The sequence below is a fragment of the Hippoglossus stenolepis genome, chromosome 16, assembly GCF_022539355.2.
Source record: "Hippoglossus stenolepis isolate QCI-W04-F060 chromosome 16, HSTE1.2, whole genome shotgun sequence".
Classification (NCBI taxonomy): Eukaryota; Metazoa; Chordata; class Actinopteri; order Pleuronectiformes; family Pleuronectidae; genus Hippoglossus; species Hippoglossus stenolepis.
The window spans coordinates 8368240-8395714 of NC_061498.1; the positions used below are offsets into that span (position 1 = coordinate 8368240).

At 40.9% G+C, this 27475-nt stretch overlaps 1 protein-coding gene across 4 annotated transcripts in view; it reads right to left on the reverse strand.

Annotated features, from left to right (window-relative positions):
- The window catches only part of cep112 (centrosomal protein 112), a 107072-nt gene that overhangs the window by 62660 nt on the left and 16937 nt on the right, over positions 1-27475 (reverse strand). For all 4 annotated transcript variants that reach the window (XR_004698594.1, XM_035180961.1, XM_035180959.1 and 1 more), the window contains exons 9-19: positions 24748-24834; positions 20989-21088; positions 20437-20555; positions 19857-20000; positions 16363-16517; positions 15942-16071; positions 15723-15815; positions 14921-14980; positions 13660-13739; positions 4747-4882; positions 839-946 (exon numbers count right to left, since the gene is read on the reverse strand). Coding sequence is in view for 3 of the 4 variants with exons in the window: in XM_035180961.1 (XP_035036852.1) it covers positions 839-946; positions 4747-4882; positions 13660-13739; positions 14921-14980; positions 15723-15815; positions 15942-16071; positions 16363-16517; positions 19857-20000; positions 20437-20555; positions 20989-21088; positions 24748-24834 (1212 nt within the window). In the remaining variant the exon portion in view is untranslated. The remainder of the gene's footprint in view (positions 1-838; positions 947-4746; positions 4883-13659; positions 13740-14920; positions 14981-15722; positions 15816-15941; positions 16072-16362; positions 16518-19856; positions 20001-20436; positions 20556-20988; positions 21089-24747; positions 24835-27475) is intronic.

A 27475-nucleotide genomic window follows, 5' to 3' on the forward strand; every position in this document is an offset into this window, starting at 1 on the left:
ATATGGGGCCACACACACACACACACACACACAGTTTTACATAATTTAAAGGAGGAAGTAAATAATTTAAGAATTATGTATCATTTATTTAATAGCAATCCAGGTATATACGACTTCATATATCTTGAAATCACATTGTGCAATAGTTTACTATGTTGAGCTTCATGATTATTCCTAACTTGAAAATCCCGTTCATTTTGCCTTGTGTTGTATGTACAATTATTAATCACAATAAGTTTGTGGAGTCGTTTTAAATTTTATTTTGTATGTCATTCAATTAAAATATGAATTTTGTGTTCTGCCTACAAGAAAAATCCTTCTTGTAGGCAGATGAGCTCAAAGTTAAATATTAAATATAAACTACACTGCCTGTCTCCTCAAATAACACTGGCTGCCTCTGATAACATCCATTTCCCTGGTTTAATTGAATCTGATGCTCTATAAGAGATGTCCTCCTATCAGTAAGCTAGATTTCAATGAGTTGTGAAAATGGTTACTAGACTCCTAATCGAAGGAGAGTGATGGAGATGGGATGATAAGGCAACGGTGCATCTGCTATGCAGATTGCATTAGTTTTCAATTGGCAATATTTAAGATATTTATTGAGCCGCAATTTATGGTTAATCTAAAGCGTGTCCCTTATCATGAGAAATAAATCAGGCAGAACAGATGGGGAGGAATAACATGACAATTCCAAATGGATGTCAGTCCCCTTGGCTCCATCGGGCCAAGTGTTCACTGATAATGTAGAAACGATAACAATGTGATTGTGATGGTGGAAGCAAGAGGAGAACTCTTCCCCCTGGATACAGCAGCAACACAGATGTCTCATACAGACCTGCTGCTCATATTTCTCTCTGAGATCATCAAGTTGTTGGGAGGAGTCTTTTGCCATGTTCTCCCTGAGGGACTTGGAGCGGATCAGGTCCTCCTCAACCTTCTCCATCTAGAGGCATGAGAGGATGAAAAAGTAAAATGTATTAATATGATATAAAATAGGGCTGGGGAATAAAATAATAACATTGTAATTTTCATCAATAGCAATAAAAGAAAAGTCCAATACATATATTGATATAATGCATATCTATCTTGCAAGCACAGTGAGGAAATAAAAAACATATCTAACTCAGATTTGTAATATGTTTTGCAGTTTATCAAGTGTTTGTCATTCTCTGCTCATAAAGAAGAAGAATTAAATATAATAAACCTTCACTCAGGAGCAAAATTCAGTCTCCAATCTTAACAGAAATAATAACCAGACCGTATCGTGATAATTATCGATATTGACCGATATGAACATTTACATTTTGACATAATTTTTTGGTCATATCACCCTAGCCCTAGACTGAAACCAAAATCAATATTCAAATAAATATAGTATTAAGTTTTTGAGTAAAACATTAAGGCTGGACATTTTAGCATTTTTGATTCTTTGCATTTTTTTTTTAACATTAGTTCTACAATAAGTTTAAAGCATGCAGAACTTGTAAAACAATGCCCCGTTTCTGCAGCAACATTTTTCTATTGAAATAAATGAACTGCCACTGGGAAGAAACAAAGTCCACACTTTCACGTGTGATCTTATGGTAATGGTATCGTAGTAGCAGCACATCAATATATTAATATATACATCAAAGTTTAATATTAAATTTAGCATTAAATATGTAATGCCAGTAGTTCACAATAGTTCACATATTTACAGCTGCAACACGACAACTGCAATGACTCACGTTAAAGAGGCAGAGTGAGAAATAACAAAGTCACAATCTTCTGGCTCATTGTGGACTTGTTGTTTGTGAAGAAAAAACATTATTTCAACACGTTATCTTAACTCACCTTTCTTGCAGCCAACCATTTTCTCATTTTGTTTTCAGATGATGATAATCAAGTACAATTGGAGAGGTAATTTACTGAAACGCCTCTGCATCTGGGCTGTGTGCAACACTCAGGAAATGCTAAATGTGTTCTGATTAATCCATTTAAAATGCCGAAGCCTGCTTTGAACTGTGCATGCAACAGAGATTTGATTCCTTATGGTGGTGCTTGGTTTTTTCCCCCCCCTCACCAAAATAGGGCAAACTCTTTCCTTTAAGTGTAGTCTAAAAGTGGGATGCTGATTTCAGAATGAGGGAAAGACAGACAGAGGAAGGGAGTGATACAGATAATCCATTTAGATATAACACCATCTGAAGACAGAGGGAGGGAGATGGTGAGAGGAAAGATGGAAGGATGAAAAAAAGAGAGTAAAAGCCTCTTTTGAAGTACTTTCTGTAACATTAAAGCCTTAGCAGGATAACGTGATGGAGCGATGCACAAGTGTGCTGGAGAGGAGTAGAGGAGAGGGAAAGAGGCAGAGAGGATGACAGGGATGCAGAAGAGACTGCTCCCCTCTCCAGTGGCTTTGATGTGGGCTGAGCATAAAGTCAGATTGGAGATTGGGATGCCAGGGGCTCAATGGGGAAAGAACGAGTGAGCAAGAGGATGGGAGGATAAGAACAAGAGAAAGGAGTAGGAGGAAGAAGAGGAAAAGTAGAGCAATACAGACATTTTCCAAGCATTGAAAAAATAAGATATCACTCGGTGCCCAAGTTTGAAAAAAGGATCCCTGCCTGTTGTCAGTCGGCCAGTGCAATGTATTTATTGTTGTGGCTACAAGTCAAAGAGAGCATCCTACGAATGCTGTTCCATGTTGCTCTGTGTTCTGCTTGTCTCTTCTATGTGTTTGTGCTCTATGTGCTCACTAATGACAGATTAGGGCACCTTCTCTCTCTCTCTCTCTCTCTCTCTCTCTCTCTCTCTCTCTCTCTCTCTCTCTCTCTCTCTCTCTCTCTCTCTCTCTCTCTCTCTCTCTCTCTCTCTCTCTCTCTCTCTTATATCAAGAGAGCCAGCTTTTTGTTTTGTTACCTCCGCCAAGTTATCAGTTAGCGGGATTACTGAAAACGATTTTAGTGAAACTCGGTGGGAGAGTGGGGTATTGGCTAAGGAGGAACCCACTGATGTTTGGAGTAGAACCGATTAAGGGGACAGATTCAAGGGTTGGTTTTGCACTTCCTTTAATATTGCAAGATGTGAGGCCTTAACATTTTTTTTGAGGTGAAAATAATTCAGACATCTTTATGAAAAAAAGTGAAGATCTTGATGATGTGGATGTATCTGATATTAATAAACGTATATGCAACATGGTGATAAAGTGGCCAATCAACCTTGGCAGAGATATACATGCTCTCCAGGTGCTCTGCTACTTTCTTTATGTTGCCCTTTTCCTAACCTTACTGCAAACGAATGGCACAATATTTTGCAACTATTTTGTTGTGGTGTGCTCCTGTTGCAGCTTCCACGTCAGTTATAACAATACTCAAAAAGTGCAGCATTTATAGGCAACCTATTAGCTATATACTTATACGATTATTTGCTAAGGGAGTTCAAGCCTCTGCAACCTTGAATGCAGTATCTTTTTCACAATAATGGAAAACAACTTATTTTTTGGTGCATTCTAAAGAGTTGAAAGGCAAGCAGCACAATTCAGACACAAGAAACATTTAAAAATTCAGTCAGGGAGCAACTCAGGATGCTCTGTGTACCCCAGAAGATCCATGCATAAGTTGGACTCCCACACAAACTCTCATTTTGTTCCACTACATGTGCCCCCGACATAATGATTAGCTGAAAAAACCTCACTAATGAGCGATTTAAACTTGCTAATCTCCTCAACATACATCGCTGTAAAACATTTAGGACCACACTCTGCGCTGCCTTGTCAATACAACACACGTGCACGCACGCGCACGCACGCACACACACACACACGCACACGCACACACACACACACACACACACATAAAATGCTTGACAAAAACGCCCATAGCCAAACTGACTTGTAAGACAGCATCAGAAGTTTACAGCTGAGTCCATATCGATCGAAGAAATCTCCAAAAAGGCAGCAGCCCACACGGTGTGGAGCGCTCATCATGAGGCTGGCCTGGTGTACTAATTAGTCTGGCTGCTTAATGCGTGTGACCTGCTCTACATCGCATGCCCACCGAAAAGGAAGTGAGGTCAAATTGTGATAGCGGAGAAATGCACCCAAGTAATGAGCATGATTATGAATCATTTCATTCGTTTGGAATGACTAAATGAGTGAAAATGGCCTGGGGATAATTATGTTCTTGGCTCTTCCATATAGATTTTTTCACTATAGGAGCAGTTAAAAGGTCCAGTTAAAGACCCATGATCGGATGTAGGACTCCCTACACAGCAGCAATGAAGGAGAAAGAGCGTGACGGAGAAAGGAGGACATAGGAAGGAATTCCAGCACAGCCAGTGTGGCGCCCTACTGCATCTGTGGTCGGGCTGTGTCTCTGCAATTGCAAAATGTGCACATATGTGTATGTGTGCCTGTATTGTCTTGGTTAGTGCCTGTCAAACAGCTCACTCTGTTTTGAGTAAAGTAAACATGAAAGGGGGTTAGGTTAAAAATGTTTGGCTGAGCAAATGCAGCTATATTTGGCACATAACAGAAAACAGAGAAAATGCACCAGACTGATGTGCAGTATGTGAACATGAGAGACTGACTTGATGTAAGGAATGTTTTCACATAACAGAAAACAGGTGTGCGTGGATACAGCTTAGCGTTAACTAGCTTGCACTGTGCATTCAATGTGTACGTGCTTTTTATGCCTTTCCCGAACACACACATGCGTATGTATGCATACAACATATGTGTGTGTTGTAAGTGTATATTCAGACCTGGAGCTTCATGTCAGCGTAGGCCTTCTCAGAGCTGAGCTCCACCTGTTTCTTCAACTGCTCCAGTGCCGTGTCCGCCTGCTGGATCTGCTGCCTTTGGCTCTCCCTGGCTCGGTTCAACTGGCTCTCCATCTCCCTTCAAACCAAGCACACACGCACAGAGATGAATGTACGAACAAAGCCATAGAAACGCAATTGCAGACCAGGATTCCAGAAATAATTCAAGAAAGGAACTTTTATAGAACTTTTCAAAACAGTAGTTATAAAGTGATTTCAAGAAGGGAGAAAAGTAAGAGATGAAAATAATAGATGGATGTAGAAATATAAATGTCGAAAAGACAGATCAGCCTGTTCTTACTGCATGCACAAACTGACTTTTGGTTACTAATCCAGGGACTCTTGATATAAACCCATTCAAATCTACAGCACCCAACAAAATCTCTTCACATGTTGAATGAAATCTTTGCAGATTTTAAAAGGACCATTTATTATATTGTCACTTGTGTTTTATTATACATTGTAGAGAATGTAGGAAAGTAATTTTTAGCGTGTGTACAGCAACTAGCAGCTCACTTCACACACTATCAACTATATTTGTGTGTGTGTGTGTGTGTGTGTGTGTCTTCCATGCAGGCGTGCTGCAGGTATTGCTGGCATATGTCAGGTCACAGAGTTGCGAGCGGAGAGGATTGACAGACATACTGAATGGGGTAGCCTCACCCTGAGGGCTGTCAGAGCCGAGCCAGGAGGGCCCAGCCGTAACATCACATACAGCAACACCGAGCGGCAGTCAAACTCAACCCAACCAGGCTGTGTGGGGACAGAAGTGTGTGTATTGGCGTGGTGAATGGGTAGAGTAAAATTAAACATGATTTGTTTATGATCTGGACACATACTGCAAACAATCATGTTGGCATGTGCTTACAACATACGTGTTCTATCTGCTCCAAGTGTTTGTCATATGATCCTCATATTGGGTCTGGAGTGTAAGAAGTTCAAAGGAAATCCTAAATCCATAACACGACCATTCCTGACGGGAACATGCTGCCAAAATCTGGCCCAAAAAATTCATAGTACTGTTAACTGTACGTGAGCCTCTAATTCTTACTTACCAAATAATGCATATTTTATATATGTACACCATCACATAGAACATTACTGTGGTCTGGGTAAATATGCAAAGACTACACCACATTAAATTCTAATCATCTAAAAAATGTTTACTCAAATACAATGAACATCTTTATACTGCTAACATATTAAAATGTCTCACTGGGAACTACTACAACTGGGGTTGATAGATTAAAATGCATGTTTTTCAGACAAAGTACAAACAAAACAGGGAGTTTTATTTTATACTTAATCACAGTCTTACAAAAATCCTTTCAAATAAAGTGAACATGATGAGCTGTGGCACCCCTGCCCCTGCGATCCGTTTATGCTACATGGTGAGAATTTTAAGGATGGTGAAAACATGGAACTGATGAAATTTTCACATTAGTTGAACTCTAAACTTCAAAAACAATATGCGGCTCTTTTCTAGTCAGCAAAGACACGACTGCTGCATAGCTTTGAGTTCACAGCAGCAGCTATTGAAACCATTCAAGAGCCGTCTGCTAAATAATGAACAAGGATAACAATGCTGCACAGAGAATGACTTGCTGTGCGTGGTTTTATAGTTTAGATTTTACAGTGTGTGGTCTACAGTGCTGTGTGTTTGTGTGTCACTTTGTCTTTTCCCCTGCTCCTGTAATTAATACTCCAACAATTGTATTTTTGTCCAATAAGTGCGATTTTTAAAGAAATTAGAACAGGTAATACTAATTTACAGCAGGTACTCAATGGGTAGCTGACATTTATTTGTGTTTGACAAAGCAGAGCTACCAAGTGTGTGAGTGTGTGTGTAGATGGTATAGCACTATGAACATGCAACTGTGTGCACATACACTTGCAGAAAATGTTGTCATTGCCTGCACACACACACACACATTCAAAGTTCACTTTTTTTTTAATGATTAATAGTCAAAGCAGCAACTTTAAGTGTTTATAAGGACAAAACACAGAATGAAACAAACAGAGGGAGACAGATGAGATGAAAAAAAAACCAGCAAAGGAAGGCAATAAAAAAGCAAAGAACAGAAGCTGAGGATTGAAAGAGGAATGTACAAGCTTTCTCTCCTCTTTATAGTGTTCAGTCTCTTTGTAATTTTGGTCTCTCTCATGTCGGACATCAAACGACAAAGAAATTGTTTTTTTCTCCCTCTCCCAATTTTGTGTACTCTGTAATTATTAATCAGTCTGGTTGCATTACTGCCTTCCAGGCTCAGACAGACACAAAGGGTATGTGGAGAGGTTAAGATGGTTAAAGACAGAGAGAGGGGAGAGAGAGAGAGGAAGATGGAAAAGAGGATGTCACAGAAATAGCAAGTTTTGGAAACTTCCAAGGCAGAGCAGAAATGAAGTAGGTGCGTGTCGTGCTTGAGAGACGACAGAACGCGCGCATGTGTATGGGTGTGCGCACGTGCAAGTATACGGCCCTTTGTTCGTGAGCCACAGCCGCAAACTCTGTGTGTGACTGACAACTCCACTCAAGGAATGCACTATGACTAAGTTGGAGGTGGCTGCTGGGCCTATACCTCTGAGGATACACTGAAAAACTCACTGCAGCTAACTTCAAGTGTGTGACAGCCTGAAACATATTATGCTCTAAAGCTGAGGACAGCAGGTAAACACATGGCAACTTCAGTGGTTCCTGGGAGAATAATTCTGTGTGTGTGTTTCTGAATGCGTGTGGTCACTACAGCGGTAGACAGTGTGTCACCATCAATAACAGAGCGATGAGGGCGAGATGAGAGGACAGAGAAAAAGAGTCAGGGAGGCCTGGCAGGGAGAAACAGAGAGGGAAAGGAAGGAGAGGGGTGCCAGCGCCAGGGCGGCCGGTTGGCTTTAAATGGATCTCTGGTCAGAAAAGTGGAAGGAGAGGAGGTTCAAATTAAAGATGTGCCTTCTCTAAAGAGGAAGTCCTCTCATCCCTCAATGCTAAGCAGTTGTTTAAAGGGGAGGAAGAGAGGGAGGAAAGGAGAGAGGAGAGTTTGTGCGAGAGAGGGTGAGGGAGCTTCCGCCATCCAGCCGCCCTGGCAGACAGGAGGGGTGCAGGGATGCCGGTGTTTTCCGGACTATCCTGACCACAATGCCACGTGCTGCTTGTGTGCGCCACATGCTGGATATAGACCCAGAACCTAATGTATATAAACATTCACATGCAGTTAACGCACATTAAAGTCATTGCACACAGAAACAACTCTTAATTACTTATGCAAATTTTCTTTTCATGTAAGCAGAGTATTTAAGAATTGTATGGGCAGCAATGTGGGTGGAGCAGCGCATGGAAAAGACTGACAAACACACTAGAATACACGCTTGCCTCTGTACGCCTCTGGTCTCTAGTATAAAAAAGACAGAGTGAGAGTGTGTGTACACGTGGTGTGTGCGCAAGTGCATGCGAGTGCCCGCGCATCTGTGTCTGTGAGCTCATCCAAACGGAATGATAACGAATCCACAGACACATCAAAGGGGCCTGGAAAAAAAGAGGGAGCACATAAAAAGAGAGAAAATGCAAAACTGAAATATTCAGCGCCCTCTGAAGAAAAAAATAAAATGGGCTTGGTTTTCATCCTCATCCCCAGAGAAAGAGAGAGGGAGAAGAAAGAAAGAGACAGAAACAGACACAGAATAAGAGACAGACCACAAATAAGTGAACACAAAAGAGAGACAGCACAAGGGCAAGAAAATATTAAAGACAGAGAGAGGAGGAGTTGAAAAGAGAAGAGGAGAAAACAGAGAATCATTGAGTTTGATGGCTTTAAAATTGCCTACAAATGTGGTCTGTTTATAAAACAGCATTTCACAACAAGATATGAAGCAACACAGCCACATACACAGAGAACGAGGCTTCATTATTATCGTCACCGAATGCAGCATCAGGACGCGACAGTCATCTGGCCACTTGCTGGGAATTGTTTCTTCCTCAGCTATTGCTACCAGCTTCTTTAAAAATAAATTAGCACTTCATGATTGTGGATTATTAAATTAAACTTTATCTTCACAACCATGATCATGCCTGTTATTTGTCTTACTTTTTTTAGTACTTATACTTTTTGTAAATGTGACAGATGACATTTCAATTAATCTTTACAAAGGGTCTCCTATGAAACATAGACACTCCAAACAGCGGGATAGAAACTGTGATTTTCCCTCGCACTAGTTAGTGTCCTACCTCAAAGCCAACTTAACACCCTAAGGAGAGGGAAGGATGAAGAGGAATCTGGTGCAGTCAGGGCTGACAGTACCACTATGTGGGTGACACACACACACACACACACACACACACACACACACACACACACACACACACACACACACACACACACACACACACACACACACACACACACACACACACACACACACACACACACACACACACACACACACACACACACGATTTTATCTCTTCTTTTTAAAAACACAACTTAAGCTACAGCTTCAGTCTTGATCCAGCGGAGTGAGTTATATTTTCTAGTAGAGAATAGATCTCACTCATCACATCACAAACGGGGGTTCTTGCCTTTGCTGTGCATTTAAATGCTATTTGGCTTTATGAATTATGCAGACTACAGCATAATATGCTAAATCAACTAGGCATGAGTCCCTAAAGTAAACATACTGTATTTACATATCCAAAACATTATACAATATTATACAATGGAAAATTAAGCTGGAAGGTTTTTAATTAAACAGTGAAAGCCCTAAAGACAATCTATCCGGATTGAGCTGTTTCAGAGTGACGCAGCCGGCTCTGGGATAAATTCATACTGACGCTGATGTTTGTAAGTAAGCTAGCTTACTGTGGAAATGTCAAATTTAGTTATGTGTGACAATCATGTTGGTACGCCGAGACATTTAACATCATTACAGCACGATATGAAAATGTCAAAATATTAAATGAGACTAATTTTGAGTAATAGAAACTGCAACAATCAGATACGACAAATTATATCTGAATGACTAAATGTCAAGAATACTTTTTTCAGAGCCCAAACTCATTATCGGCTTCATTATCTTTCAGTATAATTCAATATTTGACAAAAGAAACACTGGGTAGACTGACTTCAAAGCATTAGACTCAACTGCAATAATACAAGCTTTTCTTGTTGATATTTTAGATGCTTGTTTTGGGGCTAGAATTTAAATACATTTAATAATAATAATAATATAAAAACGTATCTTGTGTTAGGATCGTCTCTGGAAATCAGAGAGTATCTGAGACTGTAATTGTCCGTTAACTCCGAGAGGACCCAGTTTAAGAGCGCTTTACTATTTTCCATTTGCCAGGTCTGTGGGATTGGATTGGTGATTAACCCAGCTCCATCCTCTCCTTTCAGTGCAGTTGCCACGGGAGTAGATATTGAGCCCCGCTGAAGCTTTTCAATATTCAGGATCCATACATCCACCTGCTCCTGCACCTCAGCACTTACTGGGGCTGCAGGCTGTGTAGCCCCTACTCAGCTATACCTCTGTGTTCCTCTCTCTGGACCACCACCCCTGCTTCCCTCCATCCCTCCTGTCATGAGACAGGAATGCTGAGAAAGATAAGACCACTTCAAAGACCCACACAGATGTCGAAATAGGAGTAAAAACATTAAACTAAGGATGAAGAGAATTAGTGAGAGAGTGGGTGTAAATTCTACACACCGTGACAGCGAGTGTGGCGAGTGTGTGCACTGGTTTGGACAGGCACTCTCACAGCCAGTAGCCAGTAGCCACTCATAAAGACGAGCACACTTTCCCTCCAGCTGCCTACAGTAGAGGCTGCTTCTGCCACTCCACACTGGAAACGATCAAACTGAGGAGAAGTTGCTGCCGAGACGCAGTGAGAGTTTCTTCAGCGTGGCACCACACCTAAGCAGGCACATGTTTTTATAAAGCCAGCCGGGCGCCAAGTGGCAGGAAGGAGGAGGAGGAGGAATCAGTATGGAAAACAGCGTTGAAAAAAAAAAATATGACAGCCTTTTCACCGAGAGAGAAACACTGTAATGTAGAAATTAAGTTGTTTTCCTTTTCCCCTACTTTAACCATTCAGGTGGTTTTTCTGATGTTAGTAAATCGTGATTTGGAGGTCATTGTTGCAAAAGCAGGCAAGCTGTTTTCAAATGAGCTCCCTCCATCTTTTCCCCCCTCTGTAGTGCATCTCTCCATCTCTATGCTAATGCCCTGTAATGATCTGAGGCACGATGGGATGAAAGAAGAGGAGAGAAACTTGTTCTCGGCACAGCTTTGTAGTGCTTTCTGTTGTTGTTGCTATAGTAACAAAGACCTGGAACTGAAATTGGCGCAGCGTTGCTTATTTGCATGGCAGGACAGGGTGATTTTCTTTTTATACTGGAAAAGAAAGAGTGGGTGTAAACCATGGAAAGAATGGGGTGTGGATAACAGCTACTGTATATACACTACATATGAACAACTATTGTCTGTTGTCACTCTCTTACACAAAGGACATAAAATGCACAGTGTGTATGTACTTTTTGATGCATTGTATGAATTGCTATTGATATGTTTGTGTTGATAAACTTAATATAAAATGTTATGCATCAAAATGCACACACAAAATACCTATCATAAGAAAAGGTACATAATGCACAGTGTCTGGCACACAGAAGGCACATTGAGAAAATCTACGAAAATTTAATTAAAATGTATAATCCATTCTTCCATCTGTACACAGACACACACACACACACACCTCAGTGCGGTCTTCCTTTGACTTGCTTTGCCTGCTTTGAAGTTCTCCTGGATCACCTTTAAAGGCCGTCAGCGTTGCCACGGCAGCAGGCAGGTAGCAGACATCAGACTGCTTAGTGTGTGTGTGTGTGTCTGTGCGCGTGTGTTTTTGTGTGTATGAAGCCTGAGTACTTAATTAGCTAAGAGTCCAATGGGCCACTTGCCGTTTCTCAGTGTTTTATACTAAACGAGGGAACGACTGGCTCGTTACTGATACTACCAACAAGGATAATTTATGCGCCACTGGATCTGTCTGCTGTGTTTTAGCTCGTCCTCTGTTGTAGGGCTGACAATGACAAACAATAAGCAGGCACCACCGTCAATGTCCCTTTGCGATCCTTACGCAAAACTTGTTTTCATGTTCTTTCACACTGACCGAAACAAAAAGGAACAGCAATAGTAACTATCCTCTACAGCTTAACACAAATTCTTCCTCACAAAAAAATAAAATAAAAAAGGATTTATCCTTGTTTTCTGATGCCTATAAAGACACACATTGCCTTGGGCAATTGATGCGCAAATCATTATTTGAAATCCACAGTGTCTTGGTTGCTATTATATTGTGATGAACAAATTTAAATTTCTCGGGGGTGGGGGGGGTGGTGGTGACTAGCCTTGGACATGCATGACCAGAACTGGAAATGAGGTTGCAGAATGTGTTCATTTGTGCAGAACAAACTCTAGTTTCATCAGGGAAAGTGACCTCTACTTGTGACCAAGTAATGCAGTTCTGTATGGGATTAATTACCAAATGGAATGTACTGACTGAATGACTCTTATATTCAATTTATACTGTATGACTTTCATTATCATGTCTCACGTTAAAGCTGCTTTCAGATGTACGTGTACTGAAGTCGGGACGTTTACCTGGAATTTTCCAGAGGATCTGTATGTGAGAATGCAAATGTCTGAGTCAGTAGCATGTGACATTTTTGGGGAAACTTTTCCTGCCAGAGTGTAAAATATCTGGAAAATGTACAAATAGCCATAAGAATTGGCGATAGGAGGTTGTTGATGTGCTGTAAACAAAAACACTGATTTCCACAGCTGAATATAAACATTATGTCCTGCCTACCGCGTATGCATATGGGAACGGCAAACACAGGAAAATGTCTGTCTGAAAACAGCTTAAGAGTAACATATTGTCTGTTCAAGGATAGTAGTATTTTTCGTAATGATTACATTTATTATTGTTTGGACGGTTGGATTTAATTAGTAGGATTAGATTTGATCGCTCTTCTCACACAAACAACACAAATGCCTGCTCAGACATGTGAAGTTCTGATCAGTAAAACTTCTCATCAGTTTCCAGCCTCTCTACTCAATCTGTGAGTTACAAAAAAGATCAAAGGGTGTGTGCAAGGGCTGGCTTGAAAAGCCAAACTCCACCTTAAATCAGAATTCATACACACTTCTCTTATGATCAAAGGCTCAAGTCAGTAGACATAAACAACTCTCCAATACAGTTTGAAGCCACTAAGTTAAGGCTAAAATGTCTGAAAGTAATAATTGTATAATAAATATCATGCTTCAGTAACATTATATACGTTGGAAATTTCATGACCAAAGGGGGTAAATGTCTGTACAGACACTAATGAAGTAGAAAATGTGCCAACAGACCTGTCAAACAACCCTGGGCACTGTGTTTGTGTGTTGATGATGCTATGAGACTTTGATCAAGTTTGTGCACTGCGTTTTCTCTCACACACACAATCACACGCACGCACACAAGTTTGTGCAGCTATCCTTATCAGGACTTTGCATTGACTTCCATTCATTGTGGATAGCCTAGCCAAAAAAACACAAACACAAATACTTCACAAATAATTCACTTCTGACCATTAACCTTAAACAGGACCTCAGAAATGATGTCTCTCATTCAGAATGGGCTTTGTTCCCCATGACGTCCACTGGTGCTGAAAAGCTCAGTGTTTATACTGGAAAAGGTCCTAAAGAGGTTACAAAAACAAGTACACACACACACACACACATGCATGCAGTCTCCCTGACAGTCTTCCAGTCTGCTCCATCATGCAACAAACAACACTTTAGACTTGGCCCTCACCACTGTACCTGAGTGCATCCTCTAGTTTGGCTATCTTCCTCTTAGCCTCTGATTTCTCTTTCTCCGCCTCACTGTGGACTGCTAAAACCTGAGAGAGGGGGGGAGTAAAAGAAGAAGAGGGAGAGAGAAAGAGAGAGAGGGAGGGAGAGGTGTAAGTGAGTGCAACAGCAGACACCATCAAGCATCACTCAACAAAACTCTCCTGCCTGTGACCTTGTGCATCTGGTCTCGTCTCTTCTCTCTATCACCCCATCAAAACGTACCATGTGAGACTATCTGCCTGCACAGAAAGGGCCTCTCACTCTGGATGTATGGCAGCCATATGGGCCCGTCTTATGTCCAGATACCATACTCTGGCCCCCTCCACATATTTCATTTAACACTTCTGCGGAGTGGAAAGAGGAATCTTTCCAGAGGAAACGAAAAGGAAACTGAACCACTGACTTCTCTGTCTTTCACTTTTTATTTAATCTCATGTCACCTTGAAGAAAAACAAAAAGTAAACGTGGAAATAAGATGCAAGGACAGAATCAAAAACAGTCTACGGCTGAGGAAAACACGACAAAGCCACAGTTTCTTCTTTCAAGAGGAATTAATTTAAATTCTCTCTGACCATGAAATATAAAGTGGACAGAGGCCTGTTAAGTTCTTGCAGGTGTATCAGTCAGAGGGGCCCGGTCTTTAGCTATGCCAGCCTACCACCAACACACACATCGTAATTGTGGCACTTTGAAGATGACCCAGGTGCAGCATGGTCTTTAAATCTGATCTTCATCCAAGACGTCTGGCCTGGTCTGGTCCAGCTCAGATCTTTAACAATGGTCTCCATACTCTTTGGTTTATGACTATGAACTATGGCTTTGAAGAGGGCCTCTCAAAAAAAGAACTGGGTGTAATTTAAGCATAGGACTAGGTACACTGACAGTGCATGCTTCAGACAGTAGAATGTCCATTTTAAATGTTTACCAAGTGACAACGACTTTATTTGGATTTACTTACGACTCCTGTTCTCAAGTTTCTTCGCATGACGACTTGTAGCCAAAATTATTAAGTATCCAAGCTCCTTCATCCAGCCTTACATGTAGCTCTTAATCATGGCTCTGATTTTACGAGACCAGACATAAAGTCTAAAAGTATGGGGAACCAAAAGGAACATGTGACTCCATGCTTTGATCTCCACTTGACCGTAATCACTTTGTCCAGGGCTTTTTGATCTAATGACAGAAGCTGTGGAGCTCAGTTGATCAGAGGGAGCAAGTTGAAAACTACCTTTTTCTCACAGTGGATCTGCAGCTCATCTTTTTCTTGCTGGAACTTTATCTCTTGATCCTGGAGGGAAGAGCAAGCAATATGGTAATGAACGAGTGATACTGTGACACATTTATACATAAACAATATATTGTGTGAAAGACTTACTTAGACACACACACTTCACAAAGACAATCACATTCTAACCTTAGGCATATTCATCACTGGTATTACCATGGTGACGGCAGAAAAGATGCATGCTTTTTGTGCATAGATAAGTTGTACATGCAAACATCAAAATGTGCACCAACACAGATTTAAACGTACAATATGTAACTTCAGCCACTAGGGGTCTCTCAATCGAAACAATAACAAAAAAAACAGTTTGATGACACCGTGAAGCAGCGTGGGATCATGGGAGTTGTTGTCTACACCACTACTGCTAATGAAAATCTACCTGATGTGACTCAGGTAAAAATCCTGTTTACGAATGAGGTCATGTATTAAAGTTTAATTCGCGTAAAGCAGCCTACGCCGACGAAGTGACCCATTACGAGTGACTAATACAAACAGTGGAAGGTTAAAAACAGCAGACTAGCAAAATGGCTAACTGGCACGGAGTGTGTTTTTCCTTTATCATAGGTCATTTGCCCCGGAGGTTATAGCAATGACGGGCAAATCCACGGGTAAAGAGGTTATGACGCAATTAAAAGGCGACCAAAATAAATCCTGTTACCTTTCATAACATGGGGGATTTCTCTGGGTTTGAACATTGTTGAAAATATTTTGGATAATATAATTAAACAAGTCACTCAGATCATACCCTGGCTTGCTGGTGTCTTCGATGTTCACTGTCCTGCAGGTGCTGTTTGAGCAGAGCCACAGTTTTCTCCAAGTCTTCTATGACCTCCGACGCCTGGATGAAAAAAACAGGGAGGAAACTGGTTAGGAAAAATATAAATCAGTGAATTTGCATCAATAAACAGTAGATTTATCAGGTCAGGAAGGGGGGTTTGTGTGGAGGTGATGTGCTTATGTGGACCTTAGCGGTAGACAGAGCATGTTCCTGAAACAAGTGGCTCATGTCAGTCTCGTGTTTGGCTTGGAGCTTCTGATCGCTCTGCTCCTGCTGCTTGCTCTGCTGCACCTTCTCCTTCTGCAGAATCATGGTCCTGTGGTAAGTGAAGAACTTTATTCAGACTGCGTGGTTGGATTATTAATACACACACTCACTTACTCCTGTTCCCGCGTCAGTTAAATCATTAGAGTCACTTAACTTTCTAATTACATTAGTAACATGTTCTCAAACAGCCATTTTAAATTAAAGGCATTGTAACCGTGTATCTATACTTGGTAGATTGTTATTAGCTTTCTTTCTTGCAAAGCAGGTGTATCCTCTTCACCCCTCTACATTTCTTGACCCCTTTCTCTCTCTCAATTTCACATGTCAAACAGCTACAGACCGTCTGTTGGCCTCCTGAAGTTCAGCGCTGATGGATGCAATGTGGATCTCCAACTGGGCCTTCTCCTGTGACACCTTCTGACGCAGCGTGTTGCCCTTTTCCACCTCCACAGACTGCTGTTTCACCCGCAGCTCCAGCTCACGCACCGCTTGTTTCTGGATCACACGGATACACAGAAACCAATGAACCATCCAGCTTGAACCACTGAAGGCACTAAGCTGAGAAAATGTCATGTCAGACGACTGCGTGGTCCCATAGTCACACAGACAGAAATCTGGTTTGGTTTAACACAATACCAGATATTGAGAGCTGTTGGTGGTAATGTGATGTATAAAGCAGCAATGTGGCAATAACGGCAGAGTAAATATGGAAAAACAAAAGTTTTACAAAAATATTGGCTATGCAAATGTTTTTCAGCAGAAAGATATTTTTGTGCCTCTATCGATGGAAGTGAGACAACAGACAATCAGGGGGAGAGATGGGAAACAACACACCCAACAAGGCCACTCACACTAGGGGATGTTACACTGTATGGATGGTAATATACAAGAAAACACCTCTGCATATTAGGTACATATGTACATTTATATTAATGTCAATTGAGTATATGTATTAAGTGGCACAAATGAATTGAAATTTAAGCACTCTACTATACACTAATCATTCTCATTACTGCCAAGCAAGACTTATTTCAGTGTTTATTCTGAATGCCAAAAGTCCAAAGGATACAGAGAGCTTCTTCCGGCACCGTGTTGAGGAAATGTCCCCTCTCTGCATAATGTCCCTCAGCAAGAGTGAGTGTGTGTGCACATACGGAAACATGGAATGCAGTGTGGGCAGGCTGATAAAGGCGATGACGGGGCTCTGATTAAAGATGGAGAATGCTAGTAGATCTGGATGATGACAGAGTCCGGCGATGACAGAGGGTGAAATGACAGGAGAGGAGGAGGCAGCGGTGTATTTGAAAAAGTATGAGAGCAGTGCTTAGCGAGGCCGGTGAGAGAGATTTTTTGTCTTTGTGTTAACAGCGTAGGGTGCAGAGGAAAGGAACAAGGGGCCTGTGTTGTGCTGGGACGCGTGCTGACACTTAGGTTTCTGGCAGGAGATGAGAAGAAGCACCTCTCCATACCGACGCAGGACTGGGTACACCTGGACACACTCAGTGGGAGCAAATTATGTGCCTTAATGAGGTATTTTGGAAGAAGAATTACAAGGTGTGAAAGGCAGACTACATACGCCACATTGTAAGCCCTGTTCCCCTTCAAAGTTTTAGAAGTGATTAAGTGTTTGAAGATGAAAGAAGAACATGTATTAACAAAAAAGATTCATACAGAGTGAATGATGACCTTTTACAGTTAACGTGTCAGAACTAAGGCCAGCGGCTGCCTGCAACACTCATCTCCTGAGGCGTGTGTGTATGAGTGCATGTTGCGTAAAATAAGTTTTAGAGGAAGAACAGTAAGTGGAGGAAAAAAATCTGCCAGAGGCCACGAGAAATGGAGACGGAAGACTTGAGGAAAAAACAAAAACCAAAGGCCCCTTTAAGTTTAGTTCACTCAAGATCATCAATACTGACTGTGCATAGGGAGGTTTGTTTGCAAGGTTTTCTAAAGCTGTTACCACTACACAGAACGATATGATTACCTATTTGTATGAAGACTTAATGTAATTTAAGTGTTATTAACTATTTTAGTGTGTAAGACTACAAGTTAAAACAATCATCAATGCAAATGAAAGCATTATTGCTGCTAGTGAATATTTGCCCACTGCACAATATTAATAACATCATTAACAGCCATTTGGATTTGGAAGTGCATGGACCATAGTCAAGATGTTTGGCTGGCAAAATAAAGAGGTAAATAGCCGCTTGTCTCTTCTTTAAAAACATCTACTCAGTCATTCTGTCTGCTCTGCCCAGTGCATCGCTTACGTCCAAAAATAACATCTGACATATCTCTAGGCCCCGTGTGAAATCTTTGATCTGCGTTGGATAGAAATCAAACCAGGTATTGATGGGAGGGAGCGCATTCTTCATTTCACTGTTATTAAACTAGATCCAGTGTTGTGTATTTGAATGAGCATGAATCATCAATGTGTATTTGTCTTGGCTTGCACGCGACACATGTGACCTGAGCAAACTTTTCACATTCCGCCCTGGGTATGAACTCTTATTAGTGATACCCCCCCATAGTGAGTAGCAAAGCAGACCCCTTATTCAGATGAGCATATAGCGCCAATGACTGTACAAACCAAGTATTCGCATTTGATTCATTGGTAATAATAAACTCAGGTTTTCTGACAAATATCTTGAAATTTCTATAAATAACAAAAACAAGTCAACAGAGCAAGAGACAATATAACCTTGACTTTAAAGGTTAAGGCAACAGTGGTGTAATAACTCAGCTATGAAGTCCACTTTGAACATCCTATCCTAGGTGTGTGTAGGTCAGCCCCAAACTCAGAGCAGAACAGCAGCTAATTTTAAACGACAGAGGGCTCTTTTCATTCTCTGGGGCCTTGTCTGTCTTTAATTATTAAAAGAGGGGCCTTACCACCGGCCCTGCACTGTCCAGTGTTTGATGTCTTTTAAATGTGGGCCTGCTGACAGATTAAGGCCAGCAGCAATGTGTGTGTGTGTGTGTGTGTGTGTGTGTGTGTGTGTGTGTGTGTGTGTGTGTGTGTGTGTGTGTGTGTGTGTGTGTGTGTGTGTGTGTGTGTGTGTGTTGGTTATGACAGCCCATGAATGCTGATACTGACAACAACACTATTTATGAAAAAGTGCGTTCAACTGGCCTCTGGTGTTGATGACCTGCACTGACGAAATGTACGCGAAAAACACCTGAAACCAAAGTCTTTTCACATGACATCAAAGAAGAGGCGGCTGTGGGAGGTGCGGGTAAATATGTGTGAACATGCGTCTTTGAGCTGCCATGACCAAGATTTAATACACACTTGGATCAAAGACCTTTATGAGGATGACAGATATAAGATATGAGAGTCATTCTCGCCCAGACGTTACGGGATGTCTTGTCTCATTTGCGCCATGAGGTGGCTTGGGCCACTATTTCAAAACTGGAGATTTGATGGATGTTTAATTCTTAGAGCTAAACGACCCGTGTCATCACCCAGATTTCAGTCGAGGTGAAATCATGTCAAATGACGTCCAAGTAAAGTTAAAATAAAACAAGTAACACTTAAATAATGTGAAGGGGAAAAAAATGTATTAAATATCTAATTTTAATCTAAAATAAGCTGAAGTTTTTTATGTATTTATTATTTACATGAAACCATCATAGGGACTTTTAAGTGCTTGATTGCATAGTAATGAAAGAGTATCAGAAACCACACTATTAGGTTATAGAAATTCATACAATATCAATACAAATACTCAATCTTTAATGCAAGTGCCTCTAAACTACAATAAGCACAGTACCTGAGTAACTTTTTTTAACATTCCACCACTGAAAATAAACACACACTGATGCTGTACTCACAGTGGCCTGTGACCGGGCGTTATACTCTGCCTCCATCTTAGCCAGTCTGTGGTTGGTGTCCTCCAGCAGCTCCTGGATGCTCCCAGTGTGTTTCTTCTGCAGCTCAAACTTCTCCTGCTCCAGCTCTGTCACAGCAGCATGCAGCTGCAGGAGCATAGAATAACTATCAGTCACAGATTCCCTCTCTTCTCCTCCATTCAAAGGGATTAAACACCATTATGTGTCTATGTATATTTTTCTATTACATTTGTAAAAAATTGTTCCACACGGTTGCTCATGACACCCTAACTGACCTCAAAGAGAGGAGTGGAAATTTCATTAGGATCTTATTGAACAGCAACAGCATGATATGCTAGTAAAAACACAATTTACCCAGGACAGAGAGCATTAATATTTCAGCATAAAAAAAAAGAAAGAAAACACACTAACTTAAGCACAGCATGAAAGAATCAGGATTTTTTTCTAACAGTACAGTAGGGCCTGGCTGCTTGCAGTGAAGTCTGCTAGTCTCATGCTATCAAACAGTCTTCCTTTAGCTCAGGGCTGCAGAATATCCAAGCCCTTCCACTTTTCCTCGTACCTTCTTCTCCCACTCGTTTTTCAGGGAGTCGGTGCTCTGATCCGACATCTTCTTCAGCTCAGCAATCTGCTTCTCTTTGCTCTCGCAGATGACCTGGGATTCCCGCAGCACACTTTGAACTGTGGGAACGCACACAAACATACATGCACACAGAGCAGTCAGGCCCTGCCTCAGGGTATGTACACAGATGGACACACACATACACACAAACATATACTTGTGCTCATTGTAGCGCTGTCAGTAAATCAGTCTCAATAAAGATATTGCTCTTATCAAATGGCCAGTAGCGCTTGTCTTTGCCAAGTTCATATGGTTCTCATCAAATTTTTTCTGAGACAGGTGGAGGATTGAAGAGGAGGAAAAGGCAGGAGGAAGAAAAAAGGCACACATTATGCGATTACATTTTTGGATTGAGCAGCACAGCTGGAGAACGTCACTCTACACCAGTTCAGTCTCTGGAATTGCAGCTTTTGGGGCTTTTTGCTCTGAGTGTTCAGAGACACTAGTATAAACATCCTTCCAGTTAACCCTGCCTTTCTTGCAACCTCTCACCTTTCTTCTCCAGCTTATGGATCATCTCTTCTGATTCCTTCTGCTTGGCCCGGTACAGGCTCTTCATCTCCTCAATCTCACCATTCTTTCGGTTCAGGATCTAAAGAGAGAGAGAGAGGGGGAGCGATTTCTTTAGACATACTGGAGAAGATACAGCTTTTTTACTACTAGAAAATGACTATCATGTATACATTATGATGGTTCTTATTTAAGTGTCAAGTGTCAATTCCACGAGAACCTATCAAAGCTATTAACCAAAAACTATCAATTGACCTGTTTTCTGTACAAAGTTTGCGGTCACTCTGTGCACTGCAGCGATGAGCTAACAAGGCAGGAAGAAAATCTACTAGCACGTAAACATAACGCGAACACAACATGCAGATTTTTTATTTTTTATTATCTCCTCAATTATGTATTCTAGTTTATCTTGAGTCATAAAATTTAAGATTGGGTTATTCATGAGCACATGGAACATTTACAATGCTTAATTCGCTGCATGACCCGACAAGATGTCAGCTTCCTCATGCATATCTAATCCTATAGAGAAGACGAGCTAACTGAGTGAAATGATGACTGAGTGAACCACCTGTGCTAAGGCGCGATGAGGCGACTGCATCTGCTTGCTGCTGCCATCTGTGTGTAATTAGATAAATTAGACCATGGAGAGTTGGAGCTCCAGTAGAGAAGGACAGTTTAGCACTCTCCACGTCGAGGAAGATGATGTCCTGGCTCAACTGTATAATGCACATATGCAATACATGTATAACGTTTAACTGGTCTAAGCGATTGGTCGAAGGATGTGTTGTGCAATATCACGTTCATTCTGCAATACTTGCTTCTCAAGTAATTTCCTATATTCTTTTTATATTCCTATTTTAGTTCGCTATTTAGCTTGAAGTTAATCCTTTTATATTTTTACATTTTGTAACTTATCTTACCTGTATTTGTTAGATATTTAAGTATTTTGTCTTTCTCCGCATTACACTATTTTTGAACTTAACTTGCGTTTTTATATTATTATATTATTATGTATCTTATCTTATCGTATCATATTTTATCATATCTTTGTGCTCAGTGTGGCAGAAAGCATATTTTCTGACAGGTAACAAGGGTGGGTTTCTTTCTAGTTTCTTGTAAAATACTAGTCTAATCCAGAATCACATGTACGTTAAGACTATGTGCAATCAACTGTCCTAGTTTCACATAACTGAATTCCACCCTCACACTGGAATGAAATCATCTACTTAAAATGTTAATCTCAGTCTATTTTTAACCATATCTGATAAAGGTATTGATGTATCCCATCCAATTAGCCAGACAGGATAAACAGACTTGATGCCACAATTTTCTGGCTGAAATGGCAGAAAGTAAGAGTGATTATTCTTCTGTCAGGAACTGACCCTTGGAAGACTTTATCTCTCCCGCATTTTGTTTTACCCAAGTGCACTTAGTGACCAAGCCTGTCATCCTCTGTGTGACTGAGATAGGGGAGATGAAAGCAGGATGGGCCGGCTGGAGTAAAGTTCACAGGACATTTAGGGAAAACCCAATTTCTTCCATTTCACCACCCCAGAGAGTGTGTTGTCTTTTTAGGGGTCCACCAAGTGAGGAAATGACACAGAGTCACGTCCGGGGAGAGTGCACTAGACGGTGGGAAATGACAGCTTTTACTGTGCCCATTTCAGGCTTTTATAAGCCTAATGCAGTGGGAGTTCAGTCTGGTTGTCCGTGGCTTTAACCATTAACACCAGTTAATAGAGTAAAGAGAACTGAACTGGAAGAGTAAACACACCTACAAAATCTGGGGTTAGAACATAAGTTTTCTTTCTGTACATGCAGAGAAACAGACAAAACTAGAGGGGCACTCAGAGAGCACATGTCTCCGCAGAGACCCAACAGTCCCCTCATGAAACCACATTTAAGTTCACCAGATCAGGATTTTTATTTGGATCTGCACCAAATTCCACACACTCTAAATTTCACTCCACCAAAACATGACTGATTTTGTTTCATCTAGATCCATGAATTATTCTCTGAGAAGTCAACGACATTGTTGAAAAACACCCAATCTCACCGCACCAACATTTAATGGGTTCTTCCAAGTTTGGATGTTAATCTGTACAGTAGTTTTTGCGCAGTTCTGCTAAGTAACTAACAAAAACATAACCTCCTTGGCAGAGGTAAAAATCCACAACACAAATGGAATAAAATCACAACAAAAAGCCTCTGATGTTCCCTTGTGTACCTTGAGGTCTGCAGTTAATCTCAGATCACTTGCATGTTGAGAAAATTAACATAAAGATGTGTTTCTTCACCTGAGGTTATGTTTCAGAAATGCACATACTACTGATCCACAACCATTAGCTTAGAACACCCGCCTGGTCCCTCATTACCCTCTCCATTTCAAGCAGGGGGACAATGACCAGTAGCCTTTTAGCAGCCTCTACATTATTCATAAGGAGACTAATTAAAACTAACTCTTTGCTTTCTCACCTTCCATCATACTCGTTAGAGTGCACCCCAGAATCACTCCACTTTGAAGCCATTACAGGGAATACTGGGTAAAATTCTGAGGAAATTAAGTTGGACATAACTCGCAATCTGTATGTAATTAAAGAAAGACGAAGGGAGAGCGAGCTAGCTGTCACCCTGTCTCTTGTCAAACACAAAGAAGCCATGGGCATCTGAAAGTGGAAAGAAAATTTGAGAGGTTTTTTTTTCTTATTTATTAAAAGCTTCTGATGCAGCAAAGGAAAGTCATAGCGAGGACGTGACAGATCCCAGGTGCTTGATCTGCAGCCTAACTGATAGGCACCTAGCGTGAAATAAACCAGCTTTACTGTTATTCCCAACAGCCGACAAAGAGCTTTGAAGAGATGATTATTTGTGGGATGGGGCGATGAGAGGAGAGACTCTGTGCTTTTCCTTTTCATTAACCACCAAATGGGATCAAGAGACAACGATGGGCATTGTGGCACAGGTTAACTAGATTTCATGAGCTCTAGACTCACGTTAACAGCTCTGCCTGTCCAGCTGTTGAAGAATAAATAAAATAGAATAATTTACAACTCATTTTATGTTTTATACCTCAATATAAACCAGTAACTATAAAGACTCATTATCAGCATACAGCGGACATCCTACTGGGCACAGCCTTCTTTGGATTTACATTTGAAATTATAGTTGCCTGATGAGATTGCCAAATGCAACCAAAGAAAAGCAGTAATTGTCCAGAATTGGATTCCGCCATGGTCAGACTACGCCCTTCCCTTACAGACTCTGACTGTAGATGCAAACTGAAAAAAAAAAAAATACAAATACCTAAGAAGATGACACTAGTGTTGATGTGCTGTAAACTTAAATGTGATTTTTGCAGCAGAAATTATACGTCATGTCCTGCCTCCTGCAAGCTCTACCCAGTTGCCTCCCTTTGCCTGAATGTACCGTTAATGTTCCTGTTGTTGTTGTTGTCAACATGCCTGTTGAGCATAAATTCTCTGCTGCGTTATTCACATGTGGGACAAACACTGGGAAATATCCAGAGCCAATTTTCCAGAGTTCATGTCTGAAAACATGTTGTGATGGGGGGATTGCTAAATTTCAAAATCGCTAACACGTAACAACAACAACAACAATCCATGCCTGTTCACAGTCAAGTCTACACTAACTACGGCCAGAAATCACATATTGGTTGTGAAATGTTCACAGTGGTAGTTGTTGCTGGCAGAGAATCCACCAGCTTTCAGTTTGGATTCTTACTTTCTCAACATCTGCATCGTGTCTCTGCTGCATCTTCAGTTTCTCCTCCTGGTGCTTGGACTCCAGCACTTTGATCTTCATCTCAATCTGGAAACACACAGAATACCAAATGTCATATGTGTAACACTATGAACCACTTTTAACTCTCTGGAGATTCAGTTTGCCACCCCCCCTCCCAACTATAAAATTAAGTTGCTAAGCAAAAAACACGTGTTAAGTACAAGCAACAAATGCTGTTCTAGAAAGTTCTACGTTGAGATTTGTGTCCCAACTCTTTCGAGATGTGCTTTGGAAAAACACAAACAACCCATCATCATTTAGAGTGACAGGATAACAGAGATAACATAAATCAAGATGAGTAGATACACTCTGTCCCGTCTTCCACAGGAATGCAGCTGATGATGAAATAAACCACATTAACATTTAAAAACATTTATCAATGCACACAGCTTAAAAAACCAGTGTGAAGCTGAGATGTATCTACCTCGTGTGTGTTTGTGTGATACATTCTTCAGTCACCCTATGGTAAGAACAACAAAGTGAAAGCCTGTGTGTTTGTACTCCTGCATACACACAGCAGTTAAACACGGAGAGAGTGGCTGTTTTGATTTCAACACAGTCTTTTCAGAGGATCAAATGTTCAGTGCCGTCGTGTGCATGTTGGAACAGATCTCCTTCAGCCAGAGGGCTTCCCAGTGCTAGTCAAATAAAAACCCCTAATGACCTATTCATCAAATTCAGTAATTGACCAAGATAATTACAATCCATTTTTCATTGTCTACGGTCTTTTTTTTGTACAAAATGAGTCATTAGTGATTACTGGAAAATAATTATCACATCTTTGGCAACACAATATTACTCACAAATGTGGCCTGGCCTTGTGCGGCAATCACTTTGCATGAATGCACTTGTCTGCATAGAGACAATAAAACCGAATGAGTTTAAAAAATTGTTCTAATTGTTAGATGACGAAGACGTTAAGAAAATTATACACAATATTTTGTAATACAATTATTTCTATTCATTACCTCCACCAAGGAGGATATATTTTCATCTGCGTTTGTTTGTTTGTCAGTCTGTTCATGAGGAGAATTATAACTAAAACTAGTGGATGGATTACCACAAAACTTGGAAGGATGCGGTAGGTATCAGGAAAGAGATAGTGTGTACAATTTGGTGGTGCTTGATTGAATTCAAATGGAATGTTGGGCCTTGGCCGAGGTATTAACTCAGAGTGCCATTCTAGTTTTGCAAAAAAAAAATCCCATTTGCTTCCAAATACACATATTTCGTCATCTTCTTCAAGCTAGTTTTTCTAGCTTGTTTACGACGAATCACGCACGAAATGTTTCTCCTCACAACCACACAACACATGGAAATACAAAGAGAACCTTTGACGGAAAGATAACTGGCCATTTGCTTTGATGTCACAACTCACGTTTAGTCACTGTCTGTTCTGGTGTGTTAATCAACCCTGGAGCACGGTGACAATGCTCTTCCTTTGAAAGTGTGGTTGTGTGTGTGTGAACATGTCAGCGGTTAACAACGTCCCGAGGCTAGCTCTTGTTTGTTCTCGTCATCAAAACAATTAAGTAGAAAATTCCCACGACTTCACTTGGCACAGTCAAACCACATTAGACCGTCTCTCGGTATGAATCAAAGAAAAGCAACTGTGATAATAGACCAAATAAAAATATAATTTAATTACAGTATGATTGAAGTATAAATATTGACTTAGTATAATTAAGACATCAACATTATCCGAGACGTTGAGGAAAAACAATGTGTATGCATGCTATGGGAGTGAATTGGTGGAATCTTTGAAGCCCATTGTGATTTTTACATGCGTTTGTCAACAAAAAACAAACTGGCGCCTAGATGCCGCTCCTCATTATTACACTTGAGGTACATTTAGATGCCGCATCCTTGACAAAAGGTCTGTTAAATATTTTGTCGCTTTATTCATTGTCTTTTTTCTTAAATTACTGCCATTTCGTATGAATTTGAGGGGTCCACAGGAGACCTGTCGGAGTAGAAAGGAAAAAGCTAAAGCAAGCGTGTGAAAGATAGGCAGAGGGAGATGCTGCACCGATTGAAAAGCAGACTAAGTGGAGCCCTGATTCTGCAGGCACCTGAAAAAAAACAAAAACATGTGTGGGTGTCATTTTCTCATCCTTTCTTCAAATGCTCTTTGGAGAAAGTTTGTCAAACTAGATCAGGGGCGTTTGAAACTTGTTTATAAAAGGCGTCAGTGAAGAAAGGAGGAGGAGGAATGTCGTACACCTAAGGCTTCTGAGATGTCTTCAATCAGCCTAACTGGGTGGTACAGCTTTTTTCCCTCTTCTCTTCTTCTGAGTCGTAGCGAGTGCTGTAAGATGCCAAGTTTTTTGACACTTCACTCTTGAAAAGATGTGAGGGTTGGAAGGAGTGGGGGGGGGGGTATGACAGAGGGAATGCGAGAAGACGGAAACAGTTGTTTTTTCTGCTCTCAAAGCCAGCACGGGGTCAAGGCCTTTTTCCTCGGGGAGCTGTGTTCACAAATCGTCTGCTAACTGTTTGGGCTGCGTAATGCAAGGTTGCGTCTGTGAATCTCCTTTGTCTTGCCTGAGATGTACAATGTCTTTGTGCATCTTTCATCCTCAGTAAACACAGATGCTCCAGGATAGTTGGCACTCTGCTATCTACTAAGGAACAGCTACATTCCATTTCCATTCTCTGATGACAGGTT